The sequence below is a fragment of the Pristis pectinata genome, chromosome 1, assembly GCF_009764475.1.
Source record: "Pristis pectinata isolate sPriPec2 chromosome 1, sPriPec2.1.pri, whole genome shotgun sequence".
Lineage (NCBI taxonomy): Eukaryota > Metazoa > Chordata > Chondrichthyes > Rhinopristiformes > Pristidae > Pristis > Pristis pectinata.
The window spans coordinates 75379982-75401736 of record NC_067405.1 but is presented as its reverse complement, the minus strand read 5'-3'; the positions used below and the strand labels follow the sequence as shown (position 1 = coordinate 75401736).

General features: G+C 42.8%; 1 protein-coding gene across 1 annotated transcript in view; it reads left to right on the top strand.

Moving 5' to 3' along the window:
* Positions 1-305: 305 nt before the first annotated feature.
* Positions 306-21755, top strand: part of vwc2l (von Willebrand factor C domain containing 2 like) — a 28600-nt gene continuing 7150 nt past the window's right edge. Inside the window, exons 1-3 of the mRNA XM_052011179.1 lie at positions 306-419; positions 1757-2221; positions 2897-3026. Of these exons, the coding sequence (XP_051867139.1) occupies positions 306-419; positions 1757-2221; positions 2897-3026 (709 nt within the window). The remainder of the gene's footprint in view (positions 420-1756; positions 2222-2896; positions 3027-21755) is intronic.

The window sequence follows — 21755 nt, the reverse complement described above, 5'->3', positions numbered from 1 at the left end:
TGGGGTCAAGCTTCATTACACTTTCCTGAGCGTTCGGTTCGGGGCCATACCCCGCCACCTTTGATCGGCATTCCAGCCTGTTTACACTGTGGTCATCGGTTAAAAGATCCCGGCAGCGGGACACCAAGAGAGTGCTGAGAGCAGCTCACGCACAGTCGGATTAAGGCGTTGGGCTCCGAGCCCTCTCCGTGGTGCTGAAAAGCGCATTTCCTGCTTCGTTTGTTTTATTTTTGAAAGGTGATGGTCACTAGGCCTGATCAGTTCGAGTTATTCCAACCAGAAGGAATCAGGAGTGTGGTGCGAACATGCAGGTGGTGTTAGCGTCTCCGGTGGGACCCCGCGCCGCCGTGTACACACTTACAGCAGGCATACTTCAGAAGGCGTCAGCTTCGGACTGGCCCCGCACTGCGCGGGGCTTGGTGTCCAATCTTTAAAACGGCAACTTTTAAAGAATATTTTTATTACCGGCTAATATTCCAGCTGAAAAAAACGAAGTCGGGGGAATGCTTAAGTGATTTAAATACCTGTGTCTTCGGGAGCTGCTGCTTAGCGACCCTTTTGCCTTCATTGAAGATGCGCTCTGCGTAAACAAGCGTGAGTTGACCACAAATCATCTGCAGAGAGCACAGCGTTTGAAGTTGATTCGGACGAGGTACCCTCGATTTATTTTTCTAAACACTGCCACTGCAATGCACTGCCTAATGCTGCCGTGAGATATTGTTTTCGTTAACGGGTCGACTTTGGTACCATTTGCACAGTCGAACTTGTAGGAGGGGAATGCGGTATACCTGCAACTGGTGTCAATTTTGCTCGGATTTTTATTTTCATTTCTAGTTCTTGGGACTGCATGTTTGAGTACTGAAGGTCACTTTCGACGAACAGATAACGCAGCATATAACTGTCTCACACAATCGCTCACTGTTCTTTTTTTTCTCTTGAGCATTCCTGCCTGTAATGAATAGTTGAGAAATGCTATGACTCGGGCGCTGGGTATGGCTGCACGGTTCATACTGGTGCTTTCAGGAGGATTTTGATGAAACATCAAATTGCGAAGATTAAAGATCATTTCCATTCTCGAGAAGAACGAGGCTCGACCTCAGAACAGAAGGGATTTCCGCCCTCTTTTTAGTCCACACTTCACAAAAAAATTGTTTCACGTTTGCCATATTGTACCGTAAAATTCGCCAAAGCGAGTTTGTTCTGCCCCAGTCCCCGTCCGAAGTTTGTGCAGTTGCTTCGGACGACAGGTGCGTGATGTCAATCCTTGCTCTGTGAGGCGTACTCGGTTCGGAAGGTTGTGAGTTCAAGCCCTCCCTAGAGACTTGAGTACATAATCCAGTTAGCCCAGTGCAATGCTTAGGGAGGGCAGCATGGTCGGGGTTGCCTTTCCCCCCCCCCCCCCCAAGATGAAACTTCGACGTGAGACACCTTTTGTGCTCTCTATAGGGTATAAATGATCATTTAGCACTGTCAAGGAGAGGAGCAGGAACGTTCTCCCGCTGGATTCACCAATATTTACCATCAACTGTTGAAGTATGATCTGTTCATTTATCACATCTCTGTTTTGAGAACTTCCTATGTATAAATTTTTAATGTTACCCTTTCCCAAATTAAAACAGTAATCTCCCTTCCAGGAAGGATTTTTGTGGGTTGCAGGATCCTTTGGGACATCCTGGGCTGATAAAAAAAAACAGCGCAGCTAAAGACGCGTCTTTTATTCCAGATTAAAGTTGTTGTTTTGCCATGTGTTTTCTAGTCCGGAGTTTATGGGTGGCTGGCGCCGAGTCCAGAGCAGGAGCTGATGGCCAAGCGAAAGCACTTGTGGACTATGGCTCCCGGGCTTCAGGTAGTGTGCGTCCTCCTCCTGATCGCTCCGATCCTGGTTACCCCGGCTGCCTTCGGTCAGGACGATGACTCGGGAGGTGATAGTACTCAGGTGACCGGTAACAATGACAACATGGACTTCGACGACTACCGAGGCAAAGGCTGCGTGGACGACAGTGGGTTTGTGTACAAGTTGGGCGAGCGCTTCTTCCCGGGCCATTCGAACTGCCCGTGCATGTGCACGGAGGACGGGCCGGTGTGTGAACAGCCGGAATGCCCCAAAATCCACCCCAAGTGCAGTAAAGTGGAGCACAACGGCTGCTGCCCCGAATGCAAAGAAGTGAAAAATTTTTGTGAATATCGGGCGAAAACCTACAAAGTGCTGGAAGAATTTAAGGTAGGAATCCTGCACTTGCAGCTGTACACATCATTCAACGTCCGGGACAATTAAAACGTGGCTTCGTCTTAAACTTGGGAGTTAAAGACCAGAACTGGCTGGACACGTGGATTTTTTAAATTAAGATGGTATATTGGAGGCACTAATTCATCACAGATATAAATGCTCTAGCCTTGTTTTACGTGTCTTACAACCAGGCTGTATTTATTATTCGGACAAGAGAGACTTACTTAAATGTATTCACTTTAATGGCAACTTTATGTAGCACAGTTCCGATTAATAATTTCATAAATTATAAAGCCCTCTGCTTTCAATATTTAACGTTATCAACAGTGTTGCAAATGTATTCTCGGTTCTGAATCTCGGTTTATCAGAAAGAGGAAACCTGGCAGATTTATCGATTCTCTTAAAGCTCCACAACGGCATTACACAAATTAGACATGTGATGAATCAGCTTCACTGGGCAGAATAATAAAGAACTAGGTTAATTTCTATTAAGACACGTCCCCATCACTGCGGCCACATCAACTCCACCCTTTCAGACCAATTCCGCGTACCTCGCTAAGTTATCTGCTAGTGTATGCTAAATGCCTCGCTGAATAATGACGGAAGCCAGTTTTGCCGAGGAAAGCTTGGTGCTTGGACGATTCAGTAAAACCTCTGTGGTTGTTTCAGCCGTCTCCCTGTGAGTGGTGCCGATGTGAAGCCAGCAGTGAAGTGCACTGTGTGGTAGCTGATTGTGCCGTCCCCGAGTGCGTCAACCCAGTCTACGAACCCGAGCAATGTTGTCCGGTGTGCAAAAACGGTAAGGAGCTGCTAACTACAGCAGACTGTTTTATTATTTAAAGCACAAAATAAGCACCAAATATCTACTGTTTCACCTTTGACATTGTAAGTTGATTTTTGCTGTTGAGAGTGGAAGTCAGCCTAATGAAATTCAACTAAATAGGAGTTAGAATTAGTATAGATGAGTACTTGATGGTCGGCATTGTTTTGGTGGGCCGAAGGGGCTGTTTATGTGCTTATAACTATGATCAAAACAATATTAGTAAGGTATCTTTCTGTTTATTTTTGGGTGAAACAATATTTCATCCCACTGGACCATCAAGATCAATTACCTGACTAAAGTAGCCTGCACAATGTAGGAAGGAATGTGAGCACTTGCTAATCCACCAAAAAGGATCAAAGGAAGTGTTAAAAAGAAACAGGGGAACAAGACTAAGTCATCTAGGCCCAAGCATCCCAAAAATAAAAGTTTCAGAGTGCAAAATTCGGTTCCAATGTGCACGTTTTTTGGAGTCTATAGGAGTGGTTTCATTTCATTTGCAAAGGGTGACCTATATTTGTGGACACCACATTGGTAAAGGTATTAATGACATATATTAACCAATGCCTACCAGAAGTGTGCATCAGCAGATTGGTTATGACAGCAGCTGGCATGCAGTGGAGATCTGACTCCAGCACTCCCAGTTTGAAACTAATGCCTTATTTTAAGCTTGTGCACCAGAACATGGGCTCACCAGCGTTCTTTGAATGGGGTGTCAGGTTTATTGCTGCCTGCTTTCACTTCGATGGGTTTTTGGAACGTTGCTCATATATTCTGGTGGTTTCCATAGCCTATCGAAGTAGCTAAGTTCTGCAAGTTGTGGTGGGAATAGGTGCTAAAGTCTGACTTGAAGACTCTGCACACACCAGTTGTTTTCAGACAAGACCGCTCCAGCTTAGCTGTTAGATCTGCCACTTCCGTGTTGGAAGGTTGTGGTTTCAAAACGCACAAGATCCTTGAGCAGAAAGATCTGAACTGATACATCTGTGCTGTATTTAGGGAATCCTGCAACATCAGAGGTGCAGTCTTTCACAAGAGGTGTTAAACTGAGCCTCTTTTGGCTGTTCCAGGAGGAGCCAAAAGATCTAAAGAGGGAGGGGAGCAAGTGTTAAATTATCTTGTGTCCTAATCAATATTTATTCTTCAATCAACATCACTGATTTAATTACAGTCATTATCATATTGCAGTTTATGAGATCTTGAGTGCAAATTGGCTGTTGTGTTTCCTATTTACCAACTGTGACCACACTTTACAAATTATTTAATTCGTTGTCAAGTGACTTGAGATTATCAATGGTTTCCTTTCTTCCAAATGAGCAAAAGTTACACAGAACAGGGCAAAGTGTTGGAATTAGTGGTGGAGGAGGATCAAAGGGCTCCCCGAGCAGAGGCCACATCTGCCCAAACAATTGTTTTACCTGAACCTCTGCAAAGAGCTTTGTGTGAGAGGTCTGTACTTCACTAAGAAGACGCTCACTGAAATACACACCCCCTGCCGCCATTACTGCGGGCTCACAGAGTGAGGGCCTCAATGCCAGTGGCTATAATGGTGAGCATGGTCATAAACCTTTATATGTCATGAGTCCTCCATGCAAGAGCTGGAGATAATTATGACATCTCACTGTTTGCTCTTAATTGTGGCTTATGAGAAGTCATAGATCTGATTCTCTTGCTGGAGAGCAACAGGTAGATAAAGTGAGTAGCTTCAATAGAATGCGGGCACCCTCATGGTGCAAGGTATCACTGAACAGTGAGCACTTGGTATTATGTGTACTGAATGACAACTCTGGGACGTAATACAACTGAGTGAGATTAAACTCCTGCAATATTTAACTAGAGTGCAAGCTCACATCGTGCACAGAGTGCAGGTTAGTACCCATTATGTTGCTTGAAGTAATGATACTTTCCTTCTCTACCATCTGCAGTTAAGCCAACATGACAGGGTACTGGCCAACCAGAACTACCTGCTTATGACAAAGTCCGTGATCTTCACATGCGAACCTACGCAAAACAAGTGTCAGCTGCCACACAACATGCGCTAAGAGTAGACCACTGGTTTGCTAAAACAATACTCCCTCTGACTGGACTGCAATTCCCAGTAACACCTATTCCTCACTCATCAACAGTCCCACAAATTGTCTTTCATCTCTTTATAACCATCACAGCATCCAGTGCAAAAACTACCACAAATAAACATTGCACACTGAATTCCTATAATATACTGTAGCATATCATGTTGAATAAAAACATCAGATGATCACCTCTGTGCTTTTCCCTGATCTTTCCCATGTACCTTCACCTTTCTTAGTGCCCCGATGCAATGTTACCACTGTGGCTGTGGCATGGCTGTAATAAGACTGCTGATTTGGAGTAAAAATAGCCTTGGAGAATAACCTCAATGCACTGAGTGGCTGACAAATGACAATAATGGCTCTGATGGAGTAGTAGGGCTGAGAATTAATCTGTCTTCCTGAGAGAGGACAGATACTGCCATTTCTCATCTACTGGGCGTACAGATTGCTGGAGTGATGTGAGACACTGCAAACAACTTTGAACGCCAGAATCTACAGCTATTCATCTGAGCTGGTAGGAGAGCTTGTGGAAATGCAGTTTGAGTTTCCACTGCACTTCTCAAATGTTGGTTCCCTTCTGCTTCTGCTAAGGTCAACCACTTCCATGCTGGAAAGGATGAGCACCACATTTCATGTGCAAGGTTGGTCTTGAACTTCCAGCGCTCTTTACAAGTGCACTAGGTATTTCATTGTGCATATCTATCAGCTTCCTCCATAGCCTGGCATATCAAAATGCAGATCTGATTCTTTTGCAGTAGAATTCATGCGAGGACTTGTCTCCCAGGAAGCTGGCACCTATGGAACTCCTATGTGCGACCGTGTTGAAATCTCCACTTTAAACTAGTGTTGAAATTTCAGTGGCATCAATATCTGAGCTCGGAACGAGGAGTGTAAAATCACATACCTTACCTCTGTCTTCCCCTTCACTCTCTTCTTGCTTCTGTACTTATTGCTGTTCCATCATCGTCTGGCCAGTTTACAGTTCTTGGATATCTGAAAGAAGAAAACCAAAGTGTGGTGAGGGAGGTGAGAAGTAAAGTTTATATCATCTGTAAGTCAAAAGAGATGGTGGATAAGGAGGGTTAGATATGAAAATGACATCACTTTAAATAGTTTCAGCTCCCTTGCCGGCCACAGTCTCAGCAAAGTGCACTCGATTGATTCGGATAAAGACATGCAGCCACACTTGCCCTTGCTCAATTGCTATTGTTATCTCTGGTTGGACACCAGATTGCCCTACAAGAAAGGGAAAGGTGAACCACAGAATGTCACAAAATTGACTGGATCTCCCAAAATACTGGTCACCAAGTATTTTCTAAACGTTCATGACCAGAGCATCTTTATCTCTTGCTATTCTTGCTAAACTTCTCGTGGAGATCAGCTTGTCTAGATACACCACTGTACACTGACGACTTTATGACCGTTTTCATGCACACTCTTTTGTGTGTGTGTGTGTGTGTGTGTGTGTGTGTGTGTGTGTGTATGTGTGTGTGTGAGAGAGAGAGAGAGTCTGTGTGTTGTGAGTGAGAGTGTCGTGTGTGTGTGTGTGTGTGTGTGTGTGTGTGTGTGTGTGTGTGTGTGTGTGTGTGTGTACTTTCAAAATTACCAAAAATGCTTGAAAAATAGTAGAAGATGTCAATGTGGTAAGGCGTTATTCTATTTCACGGCAGTATCACCAAATATTAAGGATAAATCCTACTCCAACAACCATTACAACTGTTTTATATCAAGGCTACTGAAAGAAGCATAAGAAACATTTTTCCTTTCTGCCTCTTTGACTTTCACTTCTAGGTTTTCAGATCTTAAGAGTTTCTGGATTTTTGCTTTTTGTGATTTTTTTTTTCCTTTCCTGAATATGTGGCTAAATTTCCCCAAGTACCGGAGTCAATTTGACATTCTTCATGTATGGGGTGAACAGTGATTGTGGGTGGGTTTTTCACCATATGAAGCCAAGGTTGATTCTATCCTCACTTTCCAGCAGGCATTATTGCAAACTAACCAGAAAATAAAGCAGACACTGCCTGTTCATTCCCCTCTGATGTACAACAGCAGAGGTAGTCCCCTGACACAAAGACCATGGAGATTCTGCTCGGATACTGAGCTCCGTGGGATTTCAGTGCTCCAGCAAGGGATTGGCAGCATCGACATAGGGGGACGTCAGAAGATCAGCAGTTCAGCAATCAGCATGCACCTCCACGGAGCTGCCAACCTTCCAACGTGAAAGTCCAATGCATGCTGAGGGTTGGGCAATCCAATCTGTTCGGACAATGTAGCTGTTGACGGTGAAAAAGTGACAATGTGTGCACTCTGTGTAGTGTCACTGTGAGGTTTGCAGCAATGTTTCAGGTGGAAGAGTGAACATGAACTTATGAACATTCAATATTACTTGAGAATGAAGGAGATTGTTGCTAGTTCAGCAACAGAGGTCTGGTGCACTGGACAGTATCTGAGTTTAATAGTATACTTGATGGAACATGGATGTTTCTTCATCTATGTCTTCAAAGCTTCAATCCTGAGATTGTGCAGTGGTCTTCCCTCCTCCATCCCCCATCTCCACTTCCTGCACCAAGACCTCAAGTGCAATGTCATAAAACCTTGGCCCTCACTCTCCAGTATTGTGTTAATTGGACTGAGTTCCAGAACATCTGAATGCACAGCTGCAGCCACAGTATGGCTGTTTAATCATTGCAAGCTAGCCTTAAGTATTGCTTGCCACTCGCAATATTGGCTCCCTTGCCAGAATGTACAGCCACAGCAGGGTGAGCACTCGCTGCACACTGCAATCAAATATATTTAACAGGCAGCATGAATTGGCATGTTGCCAGCACCTGAAGCCATTGGCATAGGTCAACGTTGCACTCTGATCCCATACCCATTTTTTTGGGTGGGGGAAGGATCATTCAATTTATCCACATTACGTCTTTTGATTGTTAAATAGGGCCACTAAGGAACAATAACGGTGTACAGAATCCGCAGTTTTAATCCTCTGCAAGAATTATATAAACAAACCTAACCAATCTACTTGAGTGTTTTGCACCGTCAATCATAGATTGCCCACTGCCTACAGTCTCAGTCGGTTAAAAAAAAGGAACCAACGTCAAGATTCTTTCCATAATGTTCATAATCACATTTAACAGGACTGGATATGTTTTGGCAGGCACTGAATAAAACATGCACTGAAATTAGCCACAGGCCACAGTATCCATTTTGCTGACCCATCATTGTTAAATAAGGCCACATGGGCCACTATCAGAAATCACTTCTTCGCAAAAAGCTGGAGCCCTTACCACCAAAGGAGCTCTTGGAGGCTGGGAGTCAGCTGGAAATATCAAGACCCAAGGATGATAGATTTTAGTTGGTAAGGATGTCAGGGGTAATGAATTGAATATGATTTAAATAAATGGTGCAGATCTGAATGGCCACCTCCAGTTTCATCCGTTCCCAAGACCTGAGCAACCTTGCCCATTAATTAGCTCTCCAACAGAATATATTTATTATTCATGATTTTTAAGTTCTTTTACTAATTTCTGCTTTGGTTATTTCTTGAAAAGCATTGTCAGGAATTTTTTTAACTTGCTACAAGTGGTTGACATGTTTAACAATATCCTACAATGAGAATCCCTTTGAAGCAAAGCACACCAGCAGTGTTTCCTTTCAGTTACAGGTTGTGGATTCTCAATGTGGTGAATATATAGTTTATTCACTGTTTTATTTTTCTGTACGTGGGAAGAAAACTACTTGGTGCTGGGCTCTTATCATCCTTTAATGCCATTATTTTCATTGTTTCTGTTATTTTGTTCACATCAATTATCATCAGGGTTCATCCTTGATTCAATACTAATTTCCAGGGAAAATCCAACATGTGATTGCCTACTTAAATGCCAGAAACAAAGAATACAAATGCTGATGCAAAGTAATTATTTAACCACTGATTTCTTTATTTATATTTTACAATATTCCCTCTTCCTGTGCTAATGTGTCCATGTTATTCTTAACCGCAATTTGTAAAGTAACAATTCTGTCAGCTTCATAATAGGCAGATTAGATTAAAATTTACAAGAGGTGCCAGAATTTTGCAAGCAGAAATCAGTTTTATGGTTGCTGTTATGTTTTTTTCCAGTGCAGAAACTCTTGAGAACTCAATACATCTCTCATACTCCAGAAGACTTGACACTGAGCAGCCAAAAGTGCTCAAAGATTTCACCAAAATTAAGTTGAGCCATAGAACATTGAACAGTACAGCGCAGGAATAGGACCTTCAACCCACCATGTCTGTGCCAACCATGATGCCAATCTAAACTAATCTCATCTGTATATGATCCATATCCTTCCATTCCCTGCCTGTTCATGCGTATTTCTAAATGCCTCTTAAACATTGTTATCATATCTGCTTTCACCACCACCCCGGCAGTGGCTTCCAGGCACCTATCACTTTTTGTGTAAAAAAAACTTGCCTTGCACATCTCCTTTAAACTTTCCCCCTCTCACCTTAAACCTATGCCCTCTAGTATTTGACACTTCTACGCTGGGTAAAAGACTCTGTCTACCCTATTTACGCCTCTCATAATTTTATATACTTCTATCAGGTCTCCTCTCAGCCTCCGATGCTCCAGAGAAAACAACCCAAGTTTATCCAATCTCATTTTATAGCGACAATCCAGGCAACATCCTGGTGAACCTCTTCTGCATCCTTTTTAAAGCCTCCACATCCTTCCTGTAGTGTGGGCACCAGAACTGCACATGATACACCAAATGTGGCCTAATCAAAGTTTAATGCAGCTGCTACATGACTTCCCTACTTTTATACTCAATGCCTAGACGATGAAGGCAAGCATGCCCTATGCCTTCTTTATCACCATATCCACTTGTGTTGCCACTTTCAGGGAGCTATGGACTTGGACCCCAAGATCCCCTTGCATGGCAATGCTCCTAAGGGTTCTGCCATTAACTGTATACTTTCCTCTTGTATTTGACCTCCCAAAATGAAAATCCTCACACTTGTCCAGATTGCCATTTTCTGCCCAACTTTCCATTTGATCGATATCTTGCTGTATCATTTGACAAACTACTTCACTATCCACAGCTCCATCAATTTTCATGTTGTCTGTAAACTCACTAATCAGACCACCTACATTTTCATCCAGATCATTTATATATATTGCAAACAACAGAGGTCCCAGCACGGATCCTTGCAGAACGCCACTGGTCACAGACCTCCAGGCAGACAAAGGCCCCTCCACCTGCACCCTCTGTCTTCCATGACCAAGCTAATTTTGTATCCAACTTACCAACTCAACATAAATCCCATGTAACTTAATCTTCTTGACCAGCCTATAGGAGAGACCTTGTCAAATCCTTGACACGTTTGCAAAATTGACACAAAGTATTTGCCATATCTTGATACCAATTCCCTTCTGAATCATAAAAGTGTCACCTGATCAAATTGGAAGTTACAAGATTGATCCAATTTCATTATTAGATCCAGCCTAAGGTTTGCAAAAGCCCAGTACAACCCTTCATTCATTTTTGTTCTCATTGGAAGCCATTCAGCCCATCAAGTCTATGCCAGCTTTCAGAGCAATCCGATTAATTCCATTCGCTCACTTATCTCCCTGTAACCTCTTCACTAGCCCTTTTTACCACTGTCTTTCGCCTTTCACCATCACTCCTATTGTAGTTTAACCTCTCCTACTTTCGGAGATCTTCCCTTTCATTCTCTCCACCCCCCTACATTTTTCTACATCTTAAAACTTAATTTACAAAACCAGTTACTGTAATGACAAGCACCTCAAAACCTTGTAATAAAAACAGGTAAGTGGGGGGGGGGGGGGGAGGTGGTGTTGAAAGTAATGCCCATTAATAAGTACTCCATTTAAAATAGGTCACCAAAAGTATCTTCCAAACAATGTCCTTTGCACGCTGAAAATGAAACTGTGTAGTATTTCCTAACTGAACACATGGTTGAAAATTAATTGTTTTGGAATTTACAATATTTTTGAAAGAAGAAAATATACACAATTATCTGTTTAAATTAGTTCTCTGCAAGGCAAGAGTTGAAAATACACATTAGATGTCCTTTATTTAAAAAAGAATTGCGTAGCTTCAGTAATCATTTTTCACTGGGTATTACTCTAAGAAAGGGATTAGAGTAGAGAGTATTCACACATTGTGCCTTGCTAGTTGTTAAATTAATATCATGCCCCTTCTCTTTCTCCAAGGAACTGTAATTTTTGTTTGTTCAAGTATTTATCCAATTCACTTCTGAAAATTACAACAAAAGTAAATTGTGGCTAATGTACATCATGCAAGACCTATTTATTTCACATTCTCAGCCACACATTGATTGAAGTACTTCAGTGCCAAGGCAATAGTTTAAGAGCTTCCACTATAGTTCTATTAGCCTGTTGTGGGAACTTCATGTACATAAAGGATCTTTAGAAAAATTAGAATTATTTTTGGGCTTGGGAAAAATATTTATTTTCCAAGTTCAAAAGTAACCTTAAATATTAATTATCTTATGCTTTTTTCAAGCACTTCCAGAATTATTTAAGAAAATTTGGATATATTTGCTTTAGTTCGATATAAAGATTGTTAATCCAATGCCTTATCTCAATTTCTAAATTTAGCTTCTGAGACATGTGGTAGTTGTTAGTAAAAACATTACACATACACACACACACACACACACACACACACACACACACACACACACACACACACACACACACACACACACACACACACACACACACACACACACACACACACAGAGAACTGATCTGGTATTAAAACATTAAAATGAACACACATTAGAGGACCTAAACAAGGAATACAGTATATAGACAGCTTTTATGAAATCAGAGAATTTTAAACAGTAATTGGTACAGATCTAAGAGAACTTTACATTGCAATGGTCAATAATTATACAGTTACTAAAACTCAGTTGTGCAAAACTAGCCTCAGTAGTGTACTGGTTTGGGCCCCATGTTCTAAAATAGTCCCCATGTCACGTGCACAGACCTAGCTTGAAATGCATTGAATGCAGTTTAGTAACATCTATCAGCCATATGCAAAGCAGGTGGATCATAACATCAGTTTTCATGCAATCCTTATTTGACACCAGTGCTGCTATTTTGGAGCACCACGCTCTGCCCTTACCATCTCTTCACCTCACACACCATAGCACATGTTCAGCGGCATGAAGTACCATCCATCACCTCCCTTCCGACCCACCCACCCACCCCCGATGTTATTTAAAAGTATCAGTATTTATTTGTGGTTTACATGCTGGAATATTTCTTCTAGCAGTTGCTGCAACTGTATGCATGTCAGGTGCTTTTACATCCATACTAAAATTTTAATAATTTATATAGAGAATGCTCTGGCTGATACAGAAAGGATTTTCAGGTGATTTAAAAGAATTGAACACTTGAAAGGCCTATTCCATCCAGACATGGTGGCTTGCTCAGTCTCCCTCTTTGCATTAAGCATGGCATGGAGAATGAGCAGAAGCCTGCAGAATAGGGCAAACTAATGGAAGAGGAAGCAGAGGAAAATCACTCTCAGAACAAGGCTGATTATACAAATGGTTCATGAGGGAATGGATCAGTTGAAAAATGATTGCTTGAGTGATGTGGCAGCCTGGAAGCTGTTTTATACTGATATTCCATAGTAGCAAGTTGAGCTTACACAACTGCTGTCTGGAGCATAGATGTTGTGGGAAGGGATGGAGGTTCTGTTGGTGTTGCACTGGAAGCCAAGGCATCAACCATCAGACATCATTTTGTTGTTGGCATTATAGAGGTGACTGCACCTTCAGTGTTAGAGCAGAGGGGTTCCAATTCACTTTGATATCCTGTCCTCTAACTGATTGTGAAATTGAGTGATGGTGTGTTTTTGACTTCTCCATCCTCTTCCTCTTTCTCCTCTGCCAGCATGATTGCAGATCTTGTGTATCCGAAAAGTAAAAGAAACAAAAGCAAGATTGTGGTGAAGAGAGAAAGTGTACATACTATCTGGGCAGATTCTCAATTAGAAGGGTATGGTTTGAGGGTGGAAAAGTTGAGAGAGAGGAAAGTAGGTATGCACTTTCACCTTTATTGATTTCAGCCATACTGGTGAAAATGACCTCAGCAAGGGCCCTGCTGTGAGCAATTTTATGAGCAATTTTGGGCCCCATATCTAAGAAAAGATGTGCTGGCCCTGGAGAGGGTCCAGAGGTAGTTGTTGGCCATAAAAGAATTAAAATCTGCAAAACACCTAACCAGAATGAGTCAAGGACAGTGAAAGTAGACAAACCAAATGTCCTTGTTGTTGCCATGTGGTCGAAGGAATGGAGGCTACCATTTTGTGAGACTGTTTTCGTGGCCACCATTTTGTGAAATGGTTCTTGCTCAGGGATGGTTTGATCAGAGCAATTGGAATTGAACACAGTGGGGTCTGATAATCTGCTAAACCAGAGATCATTTCCAAATAAGAAGCTGTTTATTTGGTTAGGTAGAAGTGGCAGGTCTATGAAAAGAACAGCCCATGTCCTGAAGTAACCTGAGCCCAGTGTTTGGCTGACCTGGTTAAACTGGTTTGAACTGGTCTGACTCAGGGAGAACAACAAGAAAGTGACATGAGGCACAAGTCTTTATCTGGTGGAAGAGCAATAAGGTAATACCGCTTGTAGCCTTGGGCTAGATCCCAATGAGAAGCTGACACAGGCTAGCCAGATGAGCCAAAGCTGACAAAATTGAAACACAACAGTTCGCCATGATGAGAAAGAGGTTAGGAATGAAAGGTTTCGGGACGAGAAGCAGAAAATCTCTGGAGACCAACTATCAAGGAAGTGGATGGCCCCACATCAGAAATATGGAGATTACTTTAAGATCAAGAGGAACGCCTGACTAGTATGAATTCCTATTCCTGAGTATTACCTTTTCTATTCTTTGACTGTTCAGAGAGGGTCAGAGAAACCGGGTGAGCGTGCGCACAGATATTTAGTTTTGTATGACTTGCTTGTTTGTTTATAACTGAACCAATAAAGGTAATTGTCAGTGAATACAGATTCTCTTTGTGTCCAACCAATCATTGTTCTTGAGGGTGAATACCTGCAACAAGCGTCACATGAACAATCCTGGGAATGAAAGGCTTAACCTGTGAGGAGCATCTGATGCCTTTGGGTCTGTACCTGGTGGAGTTCAGAAGGATGAGGGGAAATCTCATTGAAACCTATTGGATACTGAAAGGCCTGGATAGAGTGGATGTGGAGACGATGTTTCCATTAGTAGGAGAGTCTAGGATCTGAGGGCACAGCCTCAGAATAAAGGGACATCCCTTTAGAACTGAGATGAGGAGGAATTTCTTCAGCCAGAGGGTGGTGAATCTGTGGAATTTGTTGCCACAGTGGAGGCCAAGTGATTGAGCGTATTTAAGGCAGAAATTGATAAGTTCTTGATTGTTAAGGGGTTAAGGGTCACGGGGAGAAGGCAGGAGAATGAGGTTGAAAAAATATCTGCCGTGATTGAATGGTGCAGCAGACCTGATGGCCCAGATGGCCTAATTCTGCTCCTATTTCTTTGTGTTCCTGTAATGGCCAGCACTGTCTCTTCCGTGGAGATTCCATTTTCCCTCAGATCCTGCTGCCATCAGCTGTGTGACATTGTCTCTTGCAGAAGATGGGGCATTGTTTCAAAGCCTGTTAAGTAGCCTGTTTGGATGATGCAGCAGTCAAAGTTGAATACCTGGCAGTGGCAATGTGTGAGTGGGTCTGAGGGTGCAGTGAAGCATGTGAGGGAGAGACATGAGTCCTGATAGAAATTGTTAATAGGTGATTGATGCAGGGTGCAGTGAATTGAGCAGTGTTTGATACAGTTGATAGGCTATGGTATTTGAAGATGGATTCACTGACCTTGACCAATCTTGTGAAGTCATTATACTTCTTCTGACGCTGCATGCAGGTTGCAAGCATTGTACTCCTGTGAGACATTATGGCTATTCATTCCCAACATATGGAGCAAAGTCAGAATCCATTTGGTTAGAATTAAAAAGCCAAAAAAGGCATGATGACACCACTGGGGATATGCAAAGAGTGAGATGGAGATAGACCTCTAGGGAGCTGATATTGAGAGTTGACAGATGATATTGGGAGACTAATTACTTAAATGTTAATTGTGGTAATGTTAGAGTAAAGAGAAAGGAGGGGTGAAATTTCTGTAGCAAGTTCGGGAGAACTTCCTTGACCAGTATTTCTCAGGCCGACAAGGAAAGAAATGTTGCTGAATCTCGTGTTAAGGATTGAAGTGAGTCAAATGGACCAAGTGTGTGTTGGAGTATTCTTGTGTGAGAGTGATCATCATATTCTAAGATTTAGATCAGTAAGGGAAAAAGAGAAGGATCTATCTGGAATAGATTTTAGCAGCACAGTCGTAGAAATATAAGGCACACAAACAGGCCCTTCACCCACTGTCCGTAAAAAGGGATATTGGAATGTCTGTACACTAATCCTACCTTAACCCATTTTATTCTCCCCACATTGTCATCAACTACACCCCCCCCCCCCCAGATTCTACCACTCATCTACACATTACCAGTAACTTAAAGTAGTCAATTAACTTATTAACTAGGGATTTATAAAGCTGCAACATAACTTTCTGACTCTTGAACTCAGTGCCTCGACTAATAAAGGCAAGCATGCCATACACCTTCTTTACCACCATATCAACCTGTGCAGCCACTTTCAGGGAGCTATGGATTTGGACCCCAAGATCCCACTGTACATCAACATTGTTAAGGATTTTGCTATTAACAGTGTACTGTCCCTTTATATTTGATCTCCCAAAGTGCAACACCTCACTTTGGCTGGATTAAACTCCATCTGACATTTCTCCGCCCATATCTGTTGTTGATATATATATCCCGCTGTATCCTTTGGCAATTTTCTTCACTATCCACAACACCTCCAATCTTTGTATCATCTGCTAATTTACTAACCCACCCATCTACATTTTTAATTATACACCAGTGAGTCTTACATCAGTGGTGAGCAAGTTATTGGAGAGGCTTCTTAGGGGCAGGTCATACCTCACAAGCCTAATTGAGTTTTTTGAGGAGGTGGCAAAACAAATTGACGAAGGTAGAGTGGTGGATGTGGTGTACATGGATTTTAGTAAGGTGTTTCACAAGGTTCCCCATGGTAGGCTCATCCAGAAAGTCATGAGCCATGGGATCCATGGAGACTTGGCTGCGTGGATTTGGAATTGGCTTGCTCACAAGAGGCAGAGGGTGGTAGTAGGTGGAGCATATTCTGCCTGGAGGTTGGTGACTAGTGGTGTTCTGCAGGGATCTGTTCTGGGACCCCTGCTCTTTGTGATTTTTATAAATGACTTGGATGAGAAAGTGGAAGGGTGGGTTAGTAAGTTTGCAGATGACACGAAGGTTGGTAGTGTTGTGAATAGTGTAAAAGGTCATTGTAGGTTACAACAGGATGAAGAGCTGGGCAGAAAAGTGGCAGATGGAGTTCAATTCAGAAAAGTGTGAAGTGATACACTTTGGAATTTCAAGGCAGAATATAAGGTTAATGGCAGAATTCCTAGCAGTGTGGAGGAACAGAGGGATCTTGGGGTCCAAGTCCATAGATCCCTCAAAGTTGCCATGCATGTTGATAGAGTGTTTAAGAAGGCGTATGGTGTGCTGGCCTTCATTAGTCAGGGGATTGAGTTCAAGAGCTGCAAGGTAATGTTGCAGCTCTATAAAACCCTGGTTAGAACACACTTTAAAGTATTGTCTTCAGTGCTGGTCACCTCATAATAGGAAGGATGTGGAAGCTTTAGAGAGGGTGCAGGGGAGATTTACCAGGATGCTGCCATTGAGTTAGAATCATTATGGCACAGGGGAAGCCATTTGATCCATTGAGTCCTTAACTATTTTCTTTTGAGTAAGCCAGTCAGTTCTTTTCCACTGATCTATCCCTGTAGCCCTGCATGTTTTATATTCCTCAAGAGCTATTCTAAATGCCTTTTGAAACTTGATTCCCGCCATCTGCATAGACAGAGTGCTCCAGGTCATTACACAGGCTACATAAAAAAGGATCCCTTTCGTGTTCCCCTTGTACCTCTTCCTCAAACCCTAGTCCTCGGGTCAACAGCTAATTGGAACAGTTTATATTTGTCTCCATGTCTCAACATACCATAATCTTGTACGTCTCTTTCAAATTTTCCCTTGATGTCTTTTGCACCAAGAAGAATAAACCTAACTTCTCCAACCTAACCTTGTGGCTAAAATCCTTCATCTCTGGAACTAATCTGGTCAATTCGCACCTTCTCAGAATCTTCACAATCTTCCTAAGTCACTGAAACCAGACCTGGACACAATACACCAGCTTTGGTTTATCAAGAACATAATAAAAGTGTAGCATCATTTCTTTGTTTTTGTACATGCCTCCCTTTACAAACCTCAACATCCCGTAGACTTTACTTACCAAATTCTCGGTAGGTTCTGGCACCTTCAAAGTTCCACGCACATAAACATCCAGGTCCCTTGGTTCTAGCGCACTCCTTAGAATTGTGCCATTGTCAACACTGTGATTCCCAAATTCATTTGCTAATATGCATCACCTCTCACTCCTCTGTATTAAATTCCATTTGCCACCTGACTGCCTTTTCTACCAGCCTATCTGTGTTCAGTTGCAATTTTTATTATCTTCACTGTCACACTCCCAAGTTTGTATCATTGGCTAATCTTCAATTTTTTAAATACCTTTCCAATATATATTTTTATATATCAAAAAACACAGAGGTCCCAGCACTGATCCTTGGGGAACAGGAAACGGTACCTGTCTGCTGTCATCCAATCTGCAAAACAACCATTTACTATAGCTTGCTGCCTCGGGTCAATGTTTTTATTCAAGTTGACACTGACCCTCCTATTCCGTTAACCAACCTTTTATGTAGTACTTTGTAAAAAGTTTTCTTAAAATCCATAGAGACATGATCCATTGCATTCCTTTTATCAACCTATGACCCTATCAAAAAATTCAACTAAAATAAAAATCGAAATTGATGCTGGATCTTCTTAATTAACTCAAACTTCTCCAAGTGCTTATTAATTTTTTCCCCTGATTATTGTTTCCAAAACCTTACCCACTACTAATATAAGACTGACCATTCTGTACTTACTGGGGATGTCCTTGCATGTTTTCTGTGTTCCATTTTCCACCTTCCAATTCATTGGCACCTCCCCTATACATAGGGAAGGCTGGAAGATCATGACAAGTCTTCTACAATTTCCTTCTCTCATCCCCCCATTTCCCTTGGCAATCTGGGATGTAAGTCATCAGGACCAGGTGATTTATCCATTAAAAGTGTTGCTCGTATGGCTCTTGCAGAGACTTGGTTGAGAGAGGGACAGGACAGGTTGTTTAATGTCCCAGGGTTTTGATGTTTTAGAAAAGATAGGATGGTAAAAGGGGGGGTTGCCCTATTAATCAGGGACAATATCACAGCTGCACTTGTGACATAATGCTTGGCTCATCCACCGATGGGTAGAACTCAAAAATGAGAAAGGTGCAATCACTCTGACAGGATTATACAGCAGACCCTCCAACAGCCACCGGGACATTGAGGAGCAGATATGCAGGCAGATTGGGGAAAGGTGTAGAAATAACAGGGTTGTTGTCGTGGGTGACTTCAACTTCCCCAATATAGACTGGGACCTTCTTGGTGCAAGAGGTTTAGATGGGGCAGAATTTGTTCATTGCATCCAGGAGGGTTTCTTAAATCAGTATGTAGATAATCCAACAAGAGGAGGGGTCATACAGGACCTGGTGTTGGGAAATGAGCTTGGGTATGTGACTGACCTTTCAGAGGGAGAACACTTAGTGAATGGTAGCCACAACTCCTTAAGTTTTAAGATAGCTATAGATAAGTATGGACCCTGCAGGAGAGTATTAAATAGGAGCAGGGTAAATTACAAGAATATTAGGCAGGAACTGGGGAGAGTTAATTGGGAACAGCTGTTTTTGGGCAAATCCCCATCTGACATATGGAGGGTGTTTAAAGACCAACTGCACAGACTACAGGACAGGTATGTTTCAGTGAGAAGGAAGCACAAGGATGGTAAGGTAAAGGAACCTTGGATGTTGAGAGAGGTGGTGAATTTAGTCAAGAAGGAAAAAGAAGCATATTTAAGGTTTAGGAAGCTAACATCAAATGGAGCCCTTGAGGATTAGAAGGAAGCTAGAAAAGAACTCAAGAAGGGAATTAGAAGAGCCAGGTGGGGCCATGAAAAGTCCTTGGCAAGTAGGATTAAAGAGAATCTCAAGGCATTCTATACATACATCAAGAGCAAGAGGATAACTAGGGAGACAGTAGAACCACTGAAGGATAAAGGAAGGAACATGTGCTTGGAGGCAGAGGATGTGGGCGAGGTCTTAAATGAGTACTTTGCATCAATATTTACCAAGGAGAAGGATGTGGAGGACAGGGAGATCAGTGTGGAGCATACTAATATGCTAGGGCATTTTGAGATAAAGAAGGAGGTAGTGTTGGGTTAAGAACATTAAAGTGGATAAGTCCTAAGGGCCAGATGGGATGTACCCCAGGTTATTGAGAGGCAAGAGATGAAATTGCTAGGGCCTTGACCACGATCTTCAAGTCCTCTCTAGCCACAGACGAGGTCCCAGAGGACTGGCGAGTAGCTAATGTTGTTCCGTTATTCAAGAAGGGAAGTAGGAATAATCCTGGAAACTATAGATCGGTGAGTATCACGTCAGTGGTAGGGAAGCTACTGGAGAGGATTCTTGATTCTTAGGGATAGGACTTATGAGCATTTGGAAAACCATGGCCTAATTAGAGACAGTCAGCCTGGCTTTGTGTGGGGAAGTCATGTCTTACTAACTTGATTGAGTTTTTTGAGGAGGTGATGAAGGTGATCGATGAAGGTAGAGCTGTGGATGTTGTCTTCGTAGATTTTAAAAAGGCATTTGATAAGGTCCCTCATGAGAGGATCATCCAGAAGATTAAGATGCATAGGATCCACAGTGAATTGGAATTGGCTATTTGGATTCAGTATTGGCTTGCCCATAGAAGACAGAGGGTAGTGATCGATGGGGCTTGTTCTGCCTGGATGTCGATGACTGGTGGTGTTCCGCAGAGATTCGTACCGGAACCTCTGCTGTTTGTGGTATATATAAATACCTGGATGAAAATAGAACAGTGCAACAGCATGGACCCTTCAGCCCACGATGGTGTGCCCTCCTATATGAACCTATTCCATGATCAATCTAACCCTTCCCTCCTACACAGCTCATAACCCTCCATTTTTCTTACACCCATGTGCCTATCTAAGAGTCTTTTAAATGTCTGTATTGCATCAACCTTTACCACCACCCCTGGCAGTGCATTCCAGGCACCTGATACTCTCTGTGTGAAAAAAAATCTACCTCTGACATCTCCCCTAAACTTTCCTCCACTCACCTTAAACGGATGTGTTCTGGTATTGGCCACTGCTGCCCTGGGAAAAAGGTGCTAGCTGTCCACTCTATCTATGCCTCTCATCATCTTATACATCTTTATCAAGTCGCCTCTCATCCTCCAGCACTCCAAAAAGAAAAGGCCTAGCTTGCTCAACATTTCCTCATAAGACATATTCTCTAGATCTGCTGCATCCAAAAGTATCAAGGCTCAGCCTCTCCCATTGCCAGCCAAAGATCTGCCCTTCCCAGATCAATTTCACTTGCACAAGAACCTTCAGCATCTGCTCCGGCCACAATGCGTTTTCCCCTTTAAAAAGTACAATAAGCTTTAAGTTGTGCAAATGAGTAACATATTGGCTTCCTTCTGATGCATTCTGCCAACGAACTTCACTGGGACTGAGTGCATACAGAAATAATAAAATTTAGGCAGCACAAAGTTGGTGACACAAGAGACTGCAGATGCTGGAATCTAGAGCAACACAAGATGCTGGAGGAATTCAGCAGGTTGAGCATCCATGAAGGAAAATGGACCGTTGGCATTTGGGTCTAGACCCTTCATCTGGACTGAAGATAGAGGGGAGATGGCCAGTACAAAGAGGTGGAGGGAAGGGGTGGACCAAGAGCTGGCAGGTGATAGGTGGATCCAGAGGTGGGAGGGGGGCTTGGTTGGTGTTGATAGGAAGATAGGGCAGGGGAGAGTGAGAGTGGCAGCAGAAGCTGGGAAGATATAGTGGAAGTGACAAAGGGCTGAAGATGATGCAATCTAATAGGAGAGGAAGGTGGAGCATGGAATAAAGGGAGGGTGGTAGGGAGGGCAGAGGGGAGTAGTCGGGGAGAGGAACCAGTGAAAAGAGTGTGTGGGTGATGAGCAGATGGAAAGGGGGGGAGGCGGGACAAGAGGCATGGTGAGAGAAAATGGACTGTGGAGAGCCATTACCAGAAGCTGGAGAATTCAGTGTTCATACCGCCAGGCAGTAGGCTACCCAGGCGGAATATGTGCTGTTCCGCTAGTTTGCATTTAGCCTCAACTTGGCATTCTGTCAGCATTTCATGCGTTCCATGCAAAGGGTAACCATTCCACCCCCACCCTCTACCTGTTTTGAGGACCTGACTAAAATAATCCTGATTTCTAATGGTGGCTGAACTTTGCAATCGGCAGCTGTAGTCACTGCATGAACT